The sequence below is a fragment of the Neovison vison genome, chromosome 10 (genome assembly GCF_020171115.1).
Source record: "Neovison vison isolate M4711 chromosome 10, ASM_NN_V1, whole genome shotgun sequence".
Lineage (NCBI taxonomy): Eukaryota > Metazoa > Chordata > Mammalia > Carnivora > Mustelidae > Neogale > Neogale vison.
Window position 1 is genome coordinate 3,774,276 of NC_058100.1, and position 15,259 is coordinate 3,789,534.

The window sequence follows — 15,259 nt, forward strand, 5'->3', positions numbered from 1 at the left end:
TGAGGGAGAGGTTATACCCAACCAACGGAGAAGGAAATCAAAGCAGTGTGAACATAAATACTATTTTGTTCCTTGGTATTTTGTGTTTTGACATTTCCCAGGTTCAAAATAACAAGTGACTTGCCTGTATCTGTAATCCTTTTTATTTGGGAGACAGTATAGCATTAATATTAATAGCATGGGTTCCGATCAAACATACTGGACCTGAATTCTCATCCTGCCACCTATTATTTGGAGGATAATGGGCTGAGACTCAGCAACTTCTTCTGTCATTGAAAATATGTCAGTGTGTCAGTGTGATCAGAGTTGTGAGTGTTAAGTGAATTAATGTCTCCAAGTCCATGGAATCCTTCCCTATCCGTTATCATTTCTTTCCCAGATCAACTTTCCAAGAGTAATACTAACATCTTAGTTAGTTATAATACTTAGTTAGTTAGTAATACTAACATGACCATACTTGTGCCACAGAAACTCCTGATCACCACTACTTGAAGATTTTCTCCCTTGGCTTTCCTGAAAACCCTCTGCAGGTTTGCCTGTTCCTATATGGAAGCTTCCCCCCGGGTGTGTGTTATATCACCATTTCCTTATTTTACACATTATGAACCCGTCTTCTCCACCTGGCTCATGGCTGCATAGAGAATGTTCCTGTGGTGGTTGCTAAATCATGTTCTTCTGCACTGTCTGTTGATGAGCAGCGCATAGTCATCAAACATCTGTCTCCAGCACAGGTGTGTTTCCTGGAATTTACACCCAAAGACCCAGAATCCCCACCTGCTGCTCTCTCCTGCTGCACTATGGCAGTTTTCAGGGCTCACCACCATTTCCCTGGGATGGCTTGGTGAATATCAACCCTTGTCTTGGACGGCCTTTGGACTCACTTTCCTTCACTGGAATACTCCCGGGCTTCCTTCAGGTTTCAACTCAGCCACTTCATTTTCTCAGAAGCTTCACGAAGTTGCTGTGCTCTCATCTCCTTCCCAACATTCACACATATGTGCACGTGCACACACACACGCATCCGTGTCCACACACGAGCACACACGCATCTCAGTTATTCTCATCCATGGGTTCTCCACAGGTCCTTCGATCAGGGCAGGATCATCTTTTTGTCTTTCATACCCCCTGGTATGTCTTAAACACTTGAAAGTCGCTTCTTTTATAAGGCATAGGTTTGGAGCAGACCTGCAAACGTCATTAAAGCCAGAAAAATCCAGAAGCAAAGAAGGTGGGAAGGAAAGTATAAGCATTCATAATGTAGACCATCACGTGGTCTAGATGACTGGGTGTAATATCTGATTGAAAAAATGCAGAGCCCAGAGCTCCAAAGATGGACGTTTCTCAGAAGCCCTAGGGCAGTGACCAAATTCAAGCCTCCCCAAATCTTCACTGAGTCTTTACGTTGTGTTTCATCCCACAGGTAGGAAATGGATGCTTTCTCCCCAGACCTCAGTGACCATAAACTCACCTCTGCCAAATGTGGGAGGACTCTCCTTTTCCCTGGGTCTCTGCATGTCCAAACATCCTTTCCCCCTCCCAGGTAGGGTTGTTATAGTCATCCTGCAGGACACACTAGAGGGGAAATGAGCTCCAGTGAGGCTTTCTCCCCTGCTAATAAGTAGGAAGCAATCTTTTTCCTCATGAGGTCAATTATCAGAGCCCCCTGCACTTTCTTTTCATTAGATCTCCAGGTCAAAGGGAAGTCAGTACTACGAGGAAGACTCATGGATTCTGGTGACGATTGTCACTGCCTTGTCCTTTTATCATTATGATTCAACCAGTCTCCATCTTGGTATGGAATTGGGAGGGTTCCATACAAAGAACATCTTGGTAGGACCCCATCCTTACAAAAAAAACACAAGAAATAAAACAGTGTTGAAGGTCTTTTTTGGGGCATGTTAAGTATTATGAATAAATTAATGAAAACAAAATAGAACAATTTCTGTGAAAACACATCACTTGGAAAAATGAACCAGTACGAAAGAAGACGATGAAAGAACATCCACTTTTTCCTTCCAATAACATACAAGGTTCTTCAAATTATTCCCATTGATTCTGATGAACTCTTTAAATTTCTTATTTTTCTCCACAAAATATTTGATCGATTGGTCTATAATTCTTGTATACCATTTTATTTATAGTGTGTTACAAACATTGTAAAATAAAACATTTATATTAACTTTTTCTCATCATTCTCATAGAAAATATCTTAGAAGTTTTTTGATACAATAACATAACAATAGGGTTGCATCCTTCGTGTGGAAGTGATTCGTGAGAGTGGCTCAAGGATGTGCAGTGTTAGGAAGAAGGGAGTTGGTGACTTAGAATACTTTATAAAAATAAACTCATATTAACTACCATTGCACAAGATACATTTATTCTTAACCACCGAAAAGAATCAGGGAAGATCTTTTTCCTTCGTGTTTCTCTCTCAAGTGTAGTAATACTACAGAAATTTACTGCTAAGAACTATTATATATGCTCTTTTGAATATGCAATTTCATCTAGATTATCTACTAAAAACTAATCTGTTTTTAGTATCAGCAACATTTGGCAAATTTGCTTTTCAGATATAATCTGTGGTTCATCTGTTCACTGTTTCTAGAAATAAAATTATTTCTATGAGAAAATGCATAAATTAACAAGAAAAGAGAGTGACTTAATCTGCTTTAAGAAAAAGAAATGCTTCCTTAATCTGTATTTGTCCCCATCCAGGTGTTAGGACATCTAGAGTTTGAAAGGGTTGAATGGCAATAGTGCCCCCTCTTTAATCTAGCAGCTGCAGCTGTGGGCGTGAATCCTGGCATCCACCCTCCACACACCCCGGCTCCATGTAACTCAAGGGAGTGTCTGATTGGCAGATGGGTACCCGTGGCAGCAATATAGAAGGACATATTTGCACAGGCTCTTTGTTCTCTAATTCCAGTAAGTTTGTTGCTTTCAGAAACAAGAAAAAATGTCTTCTCCTCACTCTTGTTTCAAAAGCATCGCAAGAAAAGTATAAACAGTTGAGCTATAGCAAACCTTTCCTGACACTTGGAGAAATCAGTACCCTTTTAGATTAACAGAATCATTTCTAAATCTTTTGGTTTGTTTTCCTTCAGTATGAGAAGTTACATAATAATTAACTGACAATAGCTAGTGTTTGCATGGGGGAGCATAGCTCGAAAGCATTATGCATATACCACGGTCTTTCTGTGGATTCTCCTGCTCCCGTGGTGCATTTGTCTTTCCAACACCTGCTGCTGCAGACTTAAGAATGCTGACATGACCATGAGAATTCTGGTTGTCCATGGAGCAAGAACCCACATTTTCTTTCTTTTTTTTTTAATATTATATTTATTTATTTGACAGACAGAGATCACAAAGAGGCAGAGAGGCAGACAGCGGAGGGGAGGGGGAAGCAGGCTCCCCACCGAGCAGAGAGCCTGATGCGGGGCTTAATCCCAGGACCCTGGGATCATGACCTGAGGTGAAGGCAGAGGCTTTAACCCACTGAGCCACCCAGGTGCCACAAGAATCCAGATTTTCTGATGAGGGTACCATGAAGCCTTCAGTGTGGTGCCAGACTTAGTCAGTTAGAGGTTTTGTTGGATAGTTTTTTGTTTCCTTATATAGTTTTGTTTGTTTTCTTTATTTTTCAAAATCACTGTGTAGAGCTTAGGATACTGTGTAGGACCAAAGTTTGTTCCTTGTATCCAAAGCCTCCTCTCCACTCCCAGGGGCCTGTCACAGTGGCCCTTTCATTTTAATGGTTTCCTTGGTAGGACTCAGAACTCTAATTCTTATGGCAGATGTAGCTGTAGACCAGATCTTTTACAAGTAGTCACTAATGGGCCCTTTTCTTTGTTGATTGTGGCATCCTAAACTCAGACTTTTGAGGCAAAGATGTCCCAACTTTACTTAACGCCATCCACCAAAGATATTTTTACTTGCATTTTATAAAGATAATTAAAATGATTGTGCATAAATGATGATAGAAACTTAAGGCAATAATATTGGATAGAGCAAAGAGAGGAAAGTTTTCAGAGCTTTCCATTAAGAAGTCAAATGAATCATATTTTAATTAAGGCTGCCATTTTATGGATGCACAGGAGACTTTTCTGCTAAAGAAAATAAAGATGCTTACCCCGGGAGGCAAGCAATGACTAAGATCCTCATCTGTGTGTATCTGTGTGCACTGAAGTGTGTTGATGTAAATAGTGCCCCACACTGTGGTTTCTTTATGAACTGGTCTGGCAATAGTAATAATTTAGTCTTACTAAATGTATATACTTATTATTCTAATGAAGATCAAAATACACTACTAAAAATAAAAGTATAATTTACCTTCTTAAGTATCATTTTTTGCTTTTTTTAAGATATCTGCTTCTGACAAACCTTATCACATAATCCTGATCCGTAATGAAATAGAAAAGTTCCCTGAGATCTATTACCTGAAGCACATGGCCAGCTTTTGAAGTGGTGAGTGAGTTTGCCTTTAATTACAACACTTCAGAAGAAAATAAGCAAAGTCTTCAACCCCATAATAAAAAAAAAAAATCTTGACCATATATACATCAGGTTTTATAGCTATGACAGAGTACAAATGTGTTTTCCTAGATAGAAGGGAAAGTAATCAGGAGAACAGACAGAAAGTTCAGTGACAAAGAAATAGGCATAGAGTAGTTTTATTCTTCAATCTGTTAGAGACACAGAGAACAGTGGAAGGGGACCTGCAGCTTGGAATTAACCTCCAGATGTGCTCAAGGTTGTGCATTTGTATTTGACACGCTTTCTCACTTCTTCAGAGGCACGATCACAGAAACAGGTGTCTTCAAGTGTGTTTAATGGTGCAATTATGTTCAGCTTAACCTGTAAAACAACTATTTGCATTTATAAGCTGCACACACTATATTATTATCTAATAATTCAGGTGTCATAATTCAGATCTAATAAATATATATATATATTCCTCTGTGGAGATTTCTGTTCTAGGGGATTAGAACATAGGCCCAGGGTCTGCTCTGAAACCCTGACTGGGTCTCTTACTATCTACATGTCTTTTGGCAAACTACGTAATCTTTCAGGCTCAAGTACTCATTTGCAAAAATGAGGTTAAAAATAGTACCTATCTAAGAGGGAACCTGAAGATTAAGTAAATATCTGCACGGGACATAAGCAACTTCTTGAAAGGGTGGTAAAACCCAGCTCCTTGCTCCTCTCATGTTCCCACAACACTGCTGGGAGCTTCCGCCCTGAAGTTTCTTCCCTCGAAGCTTAGCTTAGCGATGCCCTGTCCGCCTGTGGTAATGGGGACTCTGCAGTCCTCTAGCTGATGCTGATCCTCTAGCATCACTGCTACCGAGGCTTTCCTCCCCACCGCTGTGATTCCATCCCTACGAGTAAGGGTGTGGGTAAAAACAAATGGTACAGGGGCTGCAGCACACATGCCCAGTGGCTCTCAGAGGTGGTTCTGGTCTGGGCCTTTTCTTTTGTTCCATTAGTTGAATTCGTTCTGTCCTCCCTACTCTTCTGCTTCTCTCTCTCCTATTAACACGACCGCTTTTCTTAAACTCTTCCCCAGGTGCCCATTTCCCTCCCGCTCTCTGCACTCCGTAATTGCGTTTGCTCCTGCAGTGATCTCATCCACGTACAAGATCTCAACTATTACTACTTCAGGCGTTTTTCCACAGTGGGTCCATGCGCTCCAGACCCACACATCTGACTGGGAACTCACCTCAGCTTCTCCTGCTAGCCTCCCAGGGCTCTTCCCTCATGCACACCCCTTTGCAGGATCACCACAGTCTCCTGAGTCCATCACGTCCTCGGACAGCGAGGCAGCCGCCGCTGCCCCACTCCTCACCCTGCCCCTCTCCTGGCACAAAAGCAAAGCATAACACTGATCAAAAGTCTGAAAAACAGTCTGAGGGGTTTGAAGTAGCGGGGGGGTGGGAGGTTGGGGTACCAGGTGGTGGATATTATAGAGGGCACGGCTTGCATGAAGCACTGGGTGTGGTGAAAAAATAATGAATACTGTTTTTCTGAAAATAAATAAATTGGGGAAAATAAATAAATAAATAAAAGTCTGCATATTGGAAATAGGTTCTCTCCACTGCTGACAACCCCCGACCTATCTCAAGTCATTTAGCCTTTCTATGCCTTTAATTCTTCTTCTGTAGGATGCAGAAAATACTAATACTGGCACACAAGGCTTCGGGAATAGGTAGACACTTTTAATAGCAGTAAGAGCACTGTGTAGTGCGGTGGGGTATGGAGTCATGTTCTGCGGCAAGCACTGCCCCAAGCACAAGCTGTATTTCTTACTGAGTCTCTAGTGAAGTAAGATCACCCTCATTTTACAGAAGAAACACTGCCCAGTGAGTCTCAGCCGAAGTCAGAATACAAACCCACGCACTCATTCTCCCGTGACTCCAGCCCAGACACTCGACTGCCCCCACCAATATGTGTAAACATATTTTCAGTGCTTTAGAGTAGTGCCAGGAATATAGTAAACACTCCAGGATGTTGGGCACTAGTACTCTGGGGTTTCTGTAGTGTATGTGTCACGTGTCATAATAATCTTCAACGGCTTATTTTTCCTTGTCTAGACCAGGCTCCTCCTTCAGGGCAGTAAACTAGAACAGGGTTGACATGTAAAAAATGGCTGGCGTCAAATAAATTAACTTGGAGCCAAGCGACTGGGTGAAATTATAATTTAGCCCACGAGATAGCTGTGGGGACACGTGAACAAAGATAATTAGGGACTGTCTGAAAAGGAAGTATGACAATTTCCTTTGAGTGACAATCCTAATCAAGTCTGGAAAAAATGACCTCTTGAAAGATGGCATCAAAATGGAGTATCTTGTTTCATATATACCCGTGCCCCGCACAGGCTCCCCCTAAACTCGTCACTGCCCTCCACCAACATTCAAAGCTTCTGAGTCTTCTGGTTATGATGTTCTTATTCTTATGCGTGCTAAGTGAATTCTTTCTCAAGACATCCACCTGCACTCACCTCTACCAAAGACCACAGGGACTGCTCTGCCTGTGTGGGTCTCTGGATCCTTGATATTCCTCCAGATGTTGTTATATTATACAAATAATATAATATAATGTAATATATATTTTATAACACACACATAATATAATATATTTTATAACACACAACACACACACATACATATATATACACATACATACATATATACACATACATACATATATATATATAAATAAATATATATACATATATATATATTTTTTAACAGGCATCCCAGGGAAGAGCAGGAAGGGGATGTGGATGTCATAGGGGATTCCTGCCCTGCACCACAGTGGAGAGCATCACTTTCCCTCGTGGGTTTAATTAGCAGAAAGATCCTCTCTGTACTCTTGTCTCATTAGATTTTAAGATCAAAGTTGTCACCAAGTATTTTTTCCTGACTGTACTTATCACTCTGAACACGGCGACCACTTTCTCCAGGTACGTGCGTCTATCAGGGCATCATGCCAAGAGTGTGTTTGTGCTGGTCCTGCTCTTCTCACATGAACAAACACGTGCGGACAGTCTTGAAGGAGATATACTGAAACCAGAAAAAAAGCTTGAAAGAATATTTAATAGAAAATAAGATCATTTCCTAATAGGCATGTCATTGGGGTCTGTGCCAGTATTGAAGTGAGGGGAAAATGTCACTTTTTTCTCCTGCTGCAAATGAATGTGGATCTCTCTGGCCCTGAACAATTTACGTTGGCCCAGCTCACCTCTCTGCTGACAGTGTCTCCCCCTTTTTCATGGGATTATTCTGTGCTCCATATGCTCAATCCACTGCTCTGTTGAAAACCCAGATTTCTTCCCCTCCTCCTCCTCCTCCTCCTCCTTCCCCTCTCCTCTCACCCCTCCCCCTTCTTCTTCTTCTTCTTCTTCTTCTTCTCCTTCTCCTTCTCCTTCTCCTTCTCCTTCTCCTTCTCCTCCTCCTCCTCCTCCTCCTCCTCCTCCTCCTCCTCCTCCTTCTCCTTCTTCTTCTTCTTCTTCTTCTTCTTCTTCTCTTTCTTCTTCTTCTTCTTCTCTACAACCTGTTAGCTTTTATTACGTAATCTTCTTGGAAATACGTACGGGATTTTTGATGAGAACACATACTTTCTTTCTCTTTTGAGTTTTGTCTAACATTTCTTCCTGTGACTTGGGGGCCTATTTTCCTTGTCTAACTTCTTGTAATATTTTCCCTTGAATTTCAAAAATAATAAGCCATGGGAATAAAAGGCACAGTATAGGGAACAAAGTGATGTTGTGATAGTGTTGTGTGGTGACAGATGGTAGCCACACTTGTGGCCATAAACAGAAGCTGAATCACTATATTGTATACCGGAAGCTAATGTAACATTGTGTGCTAACTGTGCTCAAGTTAAAGATAGAAAAAATCACATGAGGGATCTGAAAAAATTTAACTGGCAAAATTGTATTTCTGATGATATAGCATAGTGTGAACTGGTCTATTTCATTTGAACAACTTTATTGAGATATAATTTGTATCCAGAGACCATATGTAATGTATACAATGTGATGAATGTGAACACACACAAACACCACACATAATCACCACAGTGAGGTAACAGATGTATCCAGCTCCTCCCAGAGCTGGTTCATGTTTCAGGTCACAATGCTTGTATGGATTAAAGTATGAACCTTCACCTCCTCTACAGATCTTACACTCTTAACCACTCTATTTTGTAATCTGTACTTGTTACTAATGCCTTTGGAATAATAGTAATAACAATAATAATACTTACATAGTAACAATAAAATTAATGTCTCAAAATCTATTTTAATGGCTTAAACATCATATTTCCTTTCTCTTATCTCTCAATCTTTGTGAATCTGATACATTAAATGTGTATAAATAGAATAAATGTGTGAAATGAAATAAGTGGAAGCTATCAGTGTGTCAGTGGATGAATTATATGTTAGTTTTTTGGTTTTTTTTCTTTTTTTACAATTGTATTTATTTGACAGAGAGATCACAGAGACGCTAGGGCGTGGGGAGGAAGCAGGATCCCTGCTGAGCAAAGAGCCCAATCTGGGGCTTGATCCCAGGACCCTGAGATCATGACCTGAGCCGAAGACAGAGGATTAACCCCCTGAGCCACCCAGGTGCCCCTATATGTTAGTTTTATGGTTTAGTATGTCAGGGTAACATTCAAAATCAGAGGGGCTAAGAGCTAGCTAGCATCAACTTGCAGATGCAATGAACACTTTCTGAAGGCAGAGAAGCTTCTTTTTTTTTTTTTTTAAGATATTATATATTTATTTAAGAAAAAGAGAGAGCATGAGTGGGGTGGGCAGAGGGAGAGGAAAAATGCAGACTTCCCACCGAGCAGGAAACCTGATTTGGAGCTTGACCCAGGACCTGGGATCATGACCCGAGCCAAAGGCAGATGTGTAATGGACTGAGCCACCCAGGCGACCCAGGACAGAGAAGCTTCTTTTTTTTTTTTAAAGATTCTTATTTATTTGACAGACAGACCACAAGTAGGCAGAGAGGCAGGCAGAAAGAGAGAGGAGGAGGAGGAGGCAGGCTCCCTGCTGAGCAGAGAGCCTGATGCGAGGCTCGATCCCAGGACTCCGGGATCATGACCTGAGCCTAAGGCAGAGGCTTTAACCACTGGGCCACCCAGGCGCCCCCAGAGAAGCTTCTTGATTGCAGCCTTCATATCCTTGTTTCTCAAGCTGTAGATGACAGGGTTGAAAAAGGGTGCAAGAACGGCAAACATCAGTGCAATAACTGTGTCCAAAATGGGTGGGAAAGTCGCAGTAAACCGCAGGTACATGAGGGACACGCTGCCATAGAACATCAAAAAGACACCAAGGTGAGACGCACAGGTGGAAAAGGCCTTTTGGCGGCCTTCAACAGAAGGGATCTTCAGGATCACAGTGATGATTCTGATATAAGAGAGAGCAATAATCAGGACAGAGAAGATGATGGCCACAGCGTGGATCACATCCTCAATCAGAATCACTGACGTGTCTGTACAGGCCAAGTGCAGCACAGGCTCAAAGTCACAGAATATCTGATGGATCTTGTTGGGTCCACAGAAGGGCAGTGTGGAAATCCACACAATCTCTGGGAGCAACACAAGAAAGCCAAAGATGCAAGAGCCTGCAGAGAGCTGAGCACAGAGCCGGGGGGTCATAATGGTCGGGTAACGGAGAGGGTTGCAGATGGCTACATACCTGTCAATGGCCATGGTGGTCAACAAGATGCCCTCTGAATTTCCAAGTGAATGGAAGAAGTACATCTGCAAGAGGCAGCCAGTAATGGAGATGGTCTTCTTCTCACTGATGAGGTTGGAGAGCATCTTGGGAATGGTGGTTGTGGTATACCAGATCTCCAGAAATGAGAAGAGGCTGATGAAATTGTACATGGGGTTGTGGAGACGGGTGTCCATCCTGACTGCAAAAAATACAGTGAGATTCCCGATAACAATAAATGTGTAGATGATGAGCAGAGGAATGAAGAGGAGGAGGCTACCATCTTCAAACTGGGGGAATCCAGAGAAGAGAAACTCTGTCACTGTCGAGGTTCGGTTCGTTCTTACCATGATCTCAGCGGCTTTAATTGTCACAGGTAGAAAGACACAGCTCCCTCCCTAGATGAAACATAAAGAGTTGGATCTCTTGGCTCATGTAAGAGTCAAAGGAAGAAAAGCTGTAGGTAGATGATCTATCTCCATCATTCTTGGATTAATTAAGCAGATATCCATTTAGTCTCTATTACATGCCAAATACAAATACAAATACACTCGTATTTTAATTTGGTAGTAAAGAAAGCACTCTGTATTCATGGAGCTGATATTCCAATATAGGAGGCAAATAATAATAAATAAGATATTAACAATGTCATGTTTATAAGCTACAATAACTAAAATAAAGTAGAATATTAGGGATACTAAAAATAATCACCTTTTATAAGAATTCCCCTAAATTATTGTGAATCACACTAGTTAAATTCTCTAATGTTTCCTGACTATGGATTAGACATTGCAAATTTATATTCTGCACTTTCTGAAAAATCCCGTTTTCACTATTTTGCTCCTTTTTCAGACCACAGTGTGGTTAGAGAAGAGGGAAAATTTTTTAGGCAAATATATCGAGGTTAAACTATGGTAGGAAATTATTTCCAGCAACAAAAAAATATAGCTCGTGGAGACTGTCCAGCACAGAGGGAAGATCTGGGAGGAACTGAGCTTTAGGGTTCTGGAAGAAGAAAGAAGCCTCAGTGGGTGAATCGAGCTCCCTCTTTAGAACCTCCTTGAAATCTTTCAGTCAGACTTCTAGATGTCAGTCCATCAGATATATTGAAAAGGAGCAGTGTCTTATGGAGATAGCTAAGTCTTCCCACACAGAACATTTATAGCTTAACAAAGACCATCAAAAAATGAGAAAGTTGGGGCCAAAATGTGAGAGTCCAGGACAATTTACATCCCTTGAAAGTGTCAAGAAGCATGAAGAGGTCTCTAAAGTCAGTACAAGGAAACTCATCAGGTGAACCTGGGACTCTTCCTCCCCTGGCAATTCAGAAACCTGGTCTATCAGAGACAGAAAATCAGTTGAAGAGAAATGTTGAGAACACCAAGGAAGTTGAAAGTTAAGTTCTCTTTGGAGATAATGTTGAGCCATTTAAAAATGAGCTCCTCATATGATTAAATTAGAGCACTTGATTATGCTGTATGCCAATATTCCCTGGGAAGACAGCCAAATAGTTCCCCCGAGCTGATACTATTTGAAAAATTACCCATAAGCAGAACCAATGTAAAGCTTACAACTTTACTGAAGAGTGGCATCTGAAACTCCAAATTAACATGAGGCATTTGAAACATAGATGGACCCAAAGAAAAAAATCTTTGGCTCATTCTGAGATGTTTTTCAGAGATCTCATTACAAAATTGAATATATATATTTTTGAAAAAGATCTTTTAAGAACTGCTTTATGTAGAACTAAATTTGACAAATATCGGTTGCAGCTTCTAGAAAACCAAGTGCCCACAGAAAATTAGGAAATGTTGCTTACACGTATACGTGAAAATCCCTCAGATTTCATAAAATATTATGTTAAGTGTTTTTCTATAGTTATCAATTGTCATTATTTTTTCTGCTCATTATAGAGAATCTGATACATGAATATTCATATATAAGAATGTATACATTACATATAAAATATAGATTCATTCAATGCAATCTCACTTAAAATCCAAGTAGGGTGTTTTTTATAGATATTAAGAAGCTAACTCTAAAATATATATGAAAATACAAGGGACTAGGGAAAACATTGTGAAAAAAAGAGAACAAACCTAGAGGACAAAACTGCTGATAACATTTCCAGATTCACTATAATGCTAAAAAAAATCAAGATAGTGTAGTACTGTCAAGGGAATAGACACCTTGATCAATGGAACTAAATATATAGAGTATAAAAATAGACATTCATACAAATGATCAAGCCAGAGAGAAAAAAGCATTTTTGGAAAATTGTACTGGGAAAACTGGAAACAAATGTGCTCAAAAAAAGTTTTGCATCATATACAAGAATTAACACAAAATGGATCATAGAACTAAATGTAAAACCAAAAACCATAAAATATCTCCCAGAAACTAGAACAGAACATCTTTATGGCCTTTGGTTCAACAAAAATGTATATGCCAGGGATGCCTGAGTGGCTCAGTGGGTTAAAGTCTCTGCCTTCAGCTCAGGGTCCTGGGATCAAGCCCCGCATCCGGCTCTCTGCTCAGCAGGAAGCCTGCTTCCCTTCCTCTCTCTCCGCCTGCCTCTCTGCCTACTTGTGATCTCTCTCTCTGTCAAATAAATAAATAAAATCTTTTAAAAAAAATGTATATGCCAGAACATCAAAAGCACAGTATGTAAAAGAAGAAAAAAAAAAAAAAACCTGACAAATTGAGTTTCACCAAAATTGATTGCTCTGCAAACCACATTATTAGGGGAATGAAAAGAAAAGCCATTCTGGGAGAAAGTGTTTGTGAGACATGTATCCAACAGAAGACATATCCAAAATACATGAAAACTCAAAAACTCTTAAAGCCACAGTGAGACACATCACCGTAACACATCTATAAGAACAATCACATTTTTTTAAAGCAAAACAGCTGGTGAGGCCAAAGGCCAGGGGAAGTATAGAGCGACTAGATTGCTCCTATAGCGCTGGTAGGAATGCAAAATGGTGCGACCACGAGGGTGGATTTCGGCGGTTTCCTATGAAGTCAAACATACATTCAACATGTCACCCGGCAATTCCACTCCTAAGTATTAACCCAAAAGAAATGAAAACTTGTTTATATCACTAAATTCGACACTTGAAACCTATTTTAGCATACATGTTAGCTAATTAGAGTTTAAATAGAAGCTTGGGAAAAAATGGAAGTTTATGATCACACCAACACCTGTAAGCAAATATTTATCGAGGCTTTATTTATAAAAGTGCAAGCAACCCTAATGGTCTCTAACTGGTAAAGGGATACACGAACTTGGCATATCCATGCAAAGAATTACCCCTTAGCAATGAAAATGAGTAACATGTACACAACGCAGATTAATCTCTAATGCATGGTAATAAGAGAAAAAAAGCCGAAGTCTGCATATTGCATGATTCCATTTATATGACTATTGTGGACTGAATATTTTTGGTCCCTGCCCCTCTCATTCCTGTGTTGAAACCTCACTTCCCAAAGTGATAGTACTAGGAGATGGGGCTTTGGGAAGGGAATAAGAACTAGATGAGCTCATGAGTGGCATTAGTTCCCTTCTAAGGGTCTGCAGAGAACATCTTTGATCTGCTGCCTGCAGGAGCAGACACAGAGAGAAGCAGTCATCTACAAAGCAGACAGCAAGTCTTCCTGACCTGGGCCTCAGAGTTCCGGGCTGCAGAGCTGCTACATATCACTGTCTTGTGTAAGCCACCCTATCTCTGGTACTTCTGCTACAGCAGCATGAACAAATTAAGACAGAAATTGATACCAAGAAGGAGGGATACTACTCGAATGAATACCTCAAAATGTGAATGCAGCCTTGGAACTGGGCAATAGGCAGAGGCCAGAAGAGTTTAAGAAAAGTATTTTGCGCCCGAGAAAAGGTCAGTCCCAGGTGGATGGAATGTGGTAGTACCCTACATCTGTAGGAGATCATTAGTGATAACTTGGACTCATCACTCCGGTCCTGCCAAGCCCAACTCCAAGCAGATCAGGAGAGCAGTGTGGGCCCATGGGAGTCCACGGGAACAGACTTGCACTTCCTGGTCTTCTGGACTCTGCAAAGCTTAAAACAGTTGAATGGAGGGGCTTGGAGAAACCCAGGAAAGGACAGAAGACCAGGGCTGTCCTGAAATCTGCAGAAATGTTAGGCTGACCAAAGCCCCAGGTGGATGGAATCAACTTGTGATTGACAAAGGGACGGTATTTAAGTTATGCAAAAGTTTTTGAATAAAGGACTTGATTGTCCAAGACACAGTTATAAAATAATAAGGGGACAGGAGATTTCGCCTACTCTACCCTCCACCTCAAATATGTACACACACTGAGGAGCCAAGGTGAACCCTGTGTGGTTTTCAGACCTGACTGCAGGTGATTACAAAGGCTTTCCCGCGCAGGCTCCCAGGGAAAGCCACCCCCCGGCACTTGGTGGCAGCCCATGCACCATAACCTCTAAGAGAATTGCAGCAAGGACTGGGGTCCTCTGGCCGCTTGTACCCCTTGCGTGTCACCATTTACCCTAGCAATTACACCCCTACAGCTCTGTTTGCAGCCTTGGGCCAAGGTCCTCTTCAGGTACTCCTTCCCAGGCTTCTTTAGGGGATGAGAGAGAGAAACCCCGGGGTCCCTCTGTATCCTCCTCTCCATCCCAGAGTCCATAAAACTGCTGGAGCCTTTTGTGCAGAGCTCTGTCAACAGTGGAATGATGCTCCTGTTTGCACGGATGCCCTGACACTTGATCCGTGACAGTTTTCTCAGGGAATATGACAGGGGCTGGAGGAGGCACTTTCTCTGCTTTCCACCTTTTGCTCACACTGTCGATCTAAAGCTTCATGGTTACTTTCATTTGGGCTCAGTGTTTTTTGAATCCCCTACTCTGACACTTGCCTGTTCAATTCTCTCTTAGTTCAGCTGAACCCCGACACACCCGAGATTCAGGGAAGGGGCAGAGCAGCTGCAAATCGGTGTGAAGATGTCTACAACTATCACCTTAGAACTGAGGTATTTTGGACCCCAAAGGCAGTC

At 41.3% G+C, this 15,259-nt stretch overlaps 1 protein-coding gene across 1 annotated transcript; it reads right to left on the bottom strand.

Annotated features, from left to right (window-relative positions):
* Positions 1-5,203: 5,203 nt before the first annotated feature.
* Positions 5,204-14,748, bottom strand: LOC122918875 (olfactory receptor 6K3-like). The gene is made up of 5 exons (XM_044267800.1): positions 14,596-14,748; positions 10,573-10,623; positions 9,634-10,515; positions 5,766-5,857; positions 5,204-5,378 (listed from the first exon to the last, which is right to left on the bottom strand). Exons 1-5 carry the CDS (start codon positions 14,746-14,748, stop codon positions 5,204-5,206), a joined length of 1,353 nt encoding a protein of 450 aa, XP_044123735.1.
* Between the last annotated feature and the right edge of the window lie 511 nt (positions 14,749-15,259).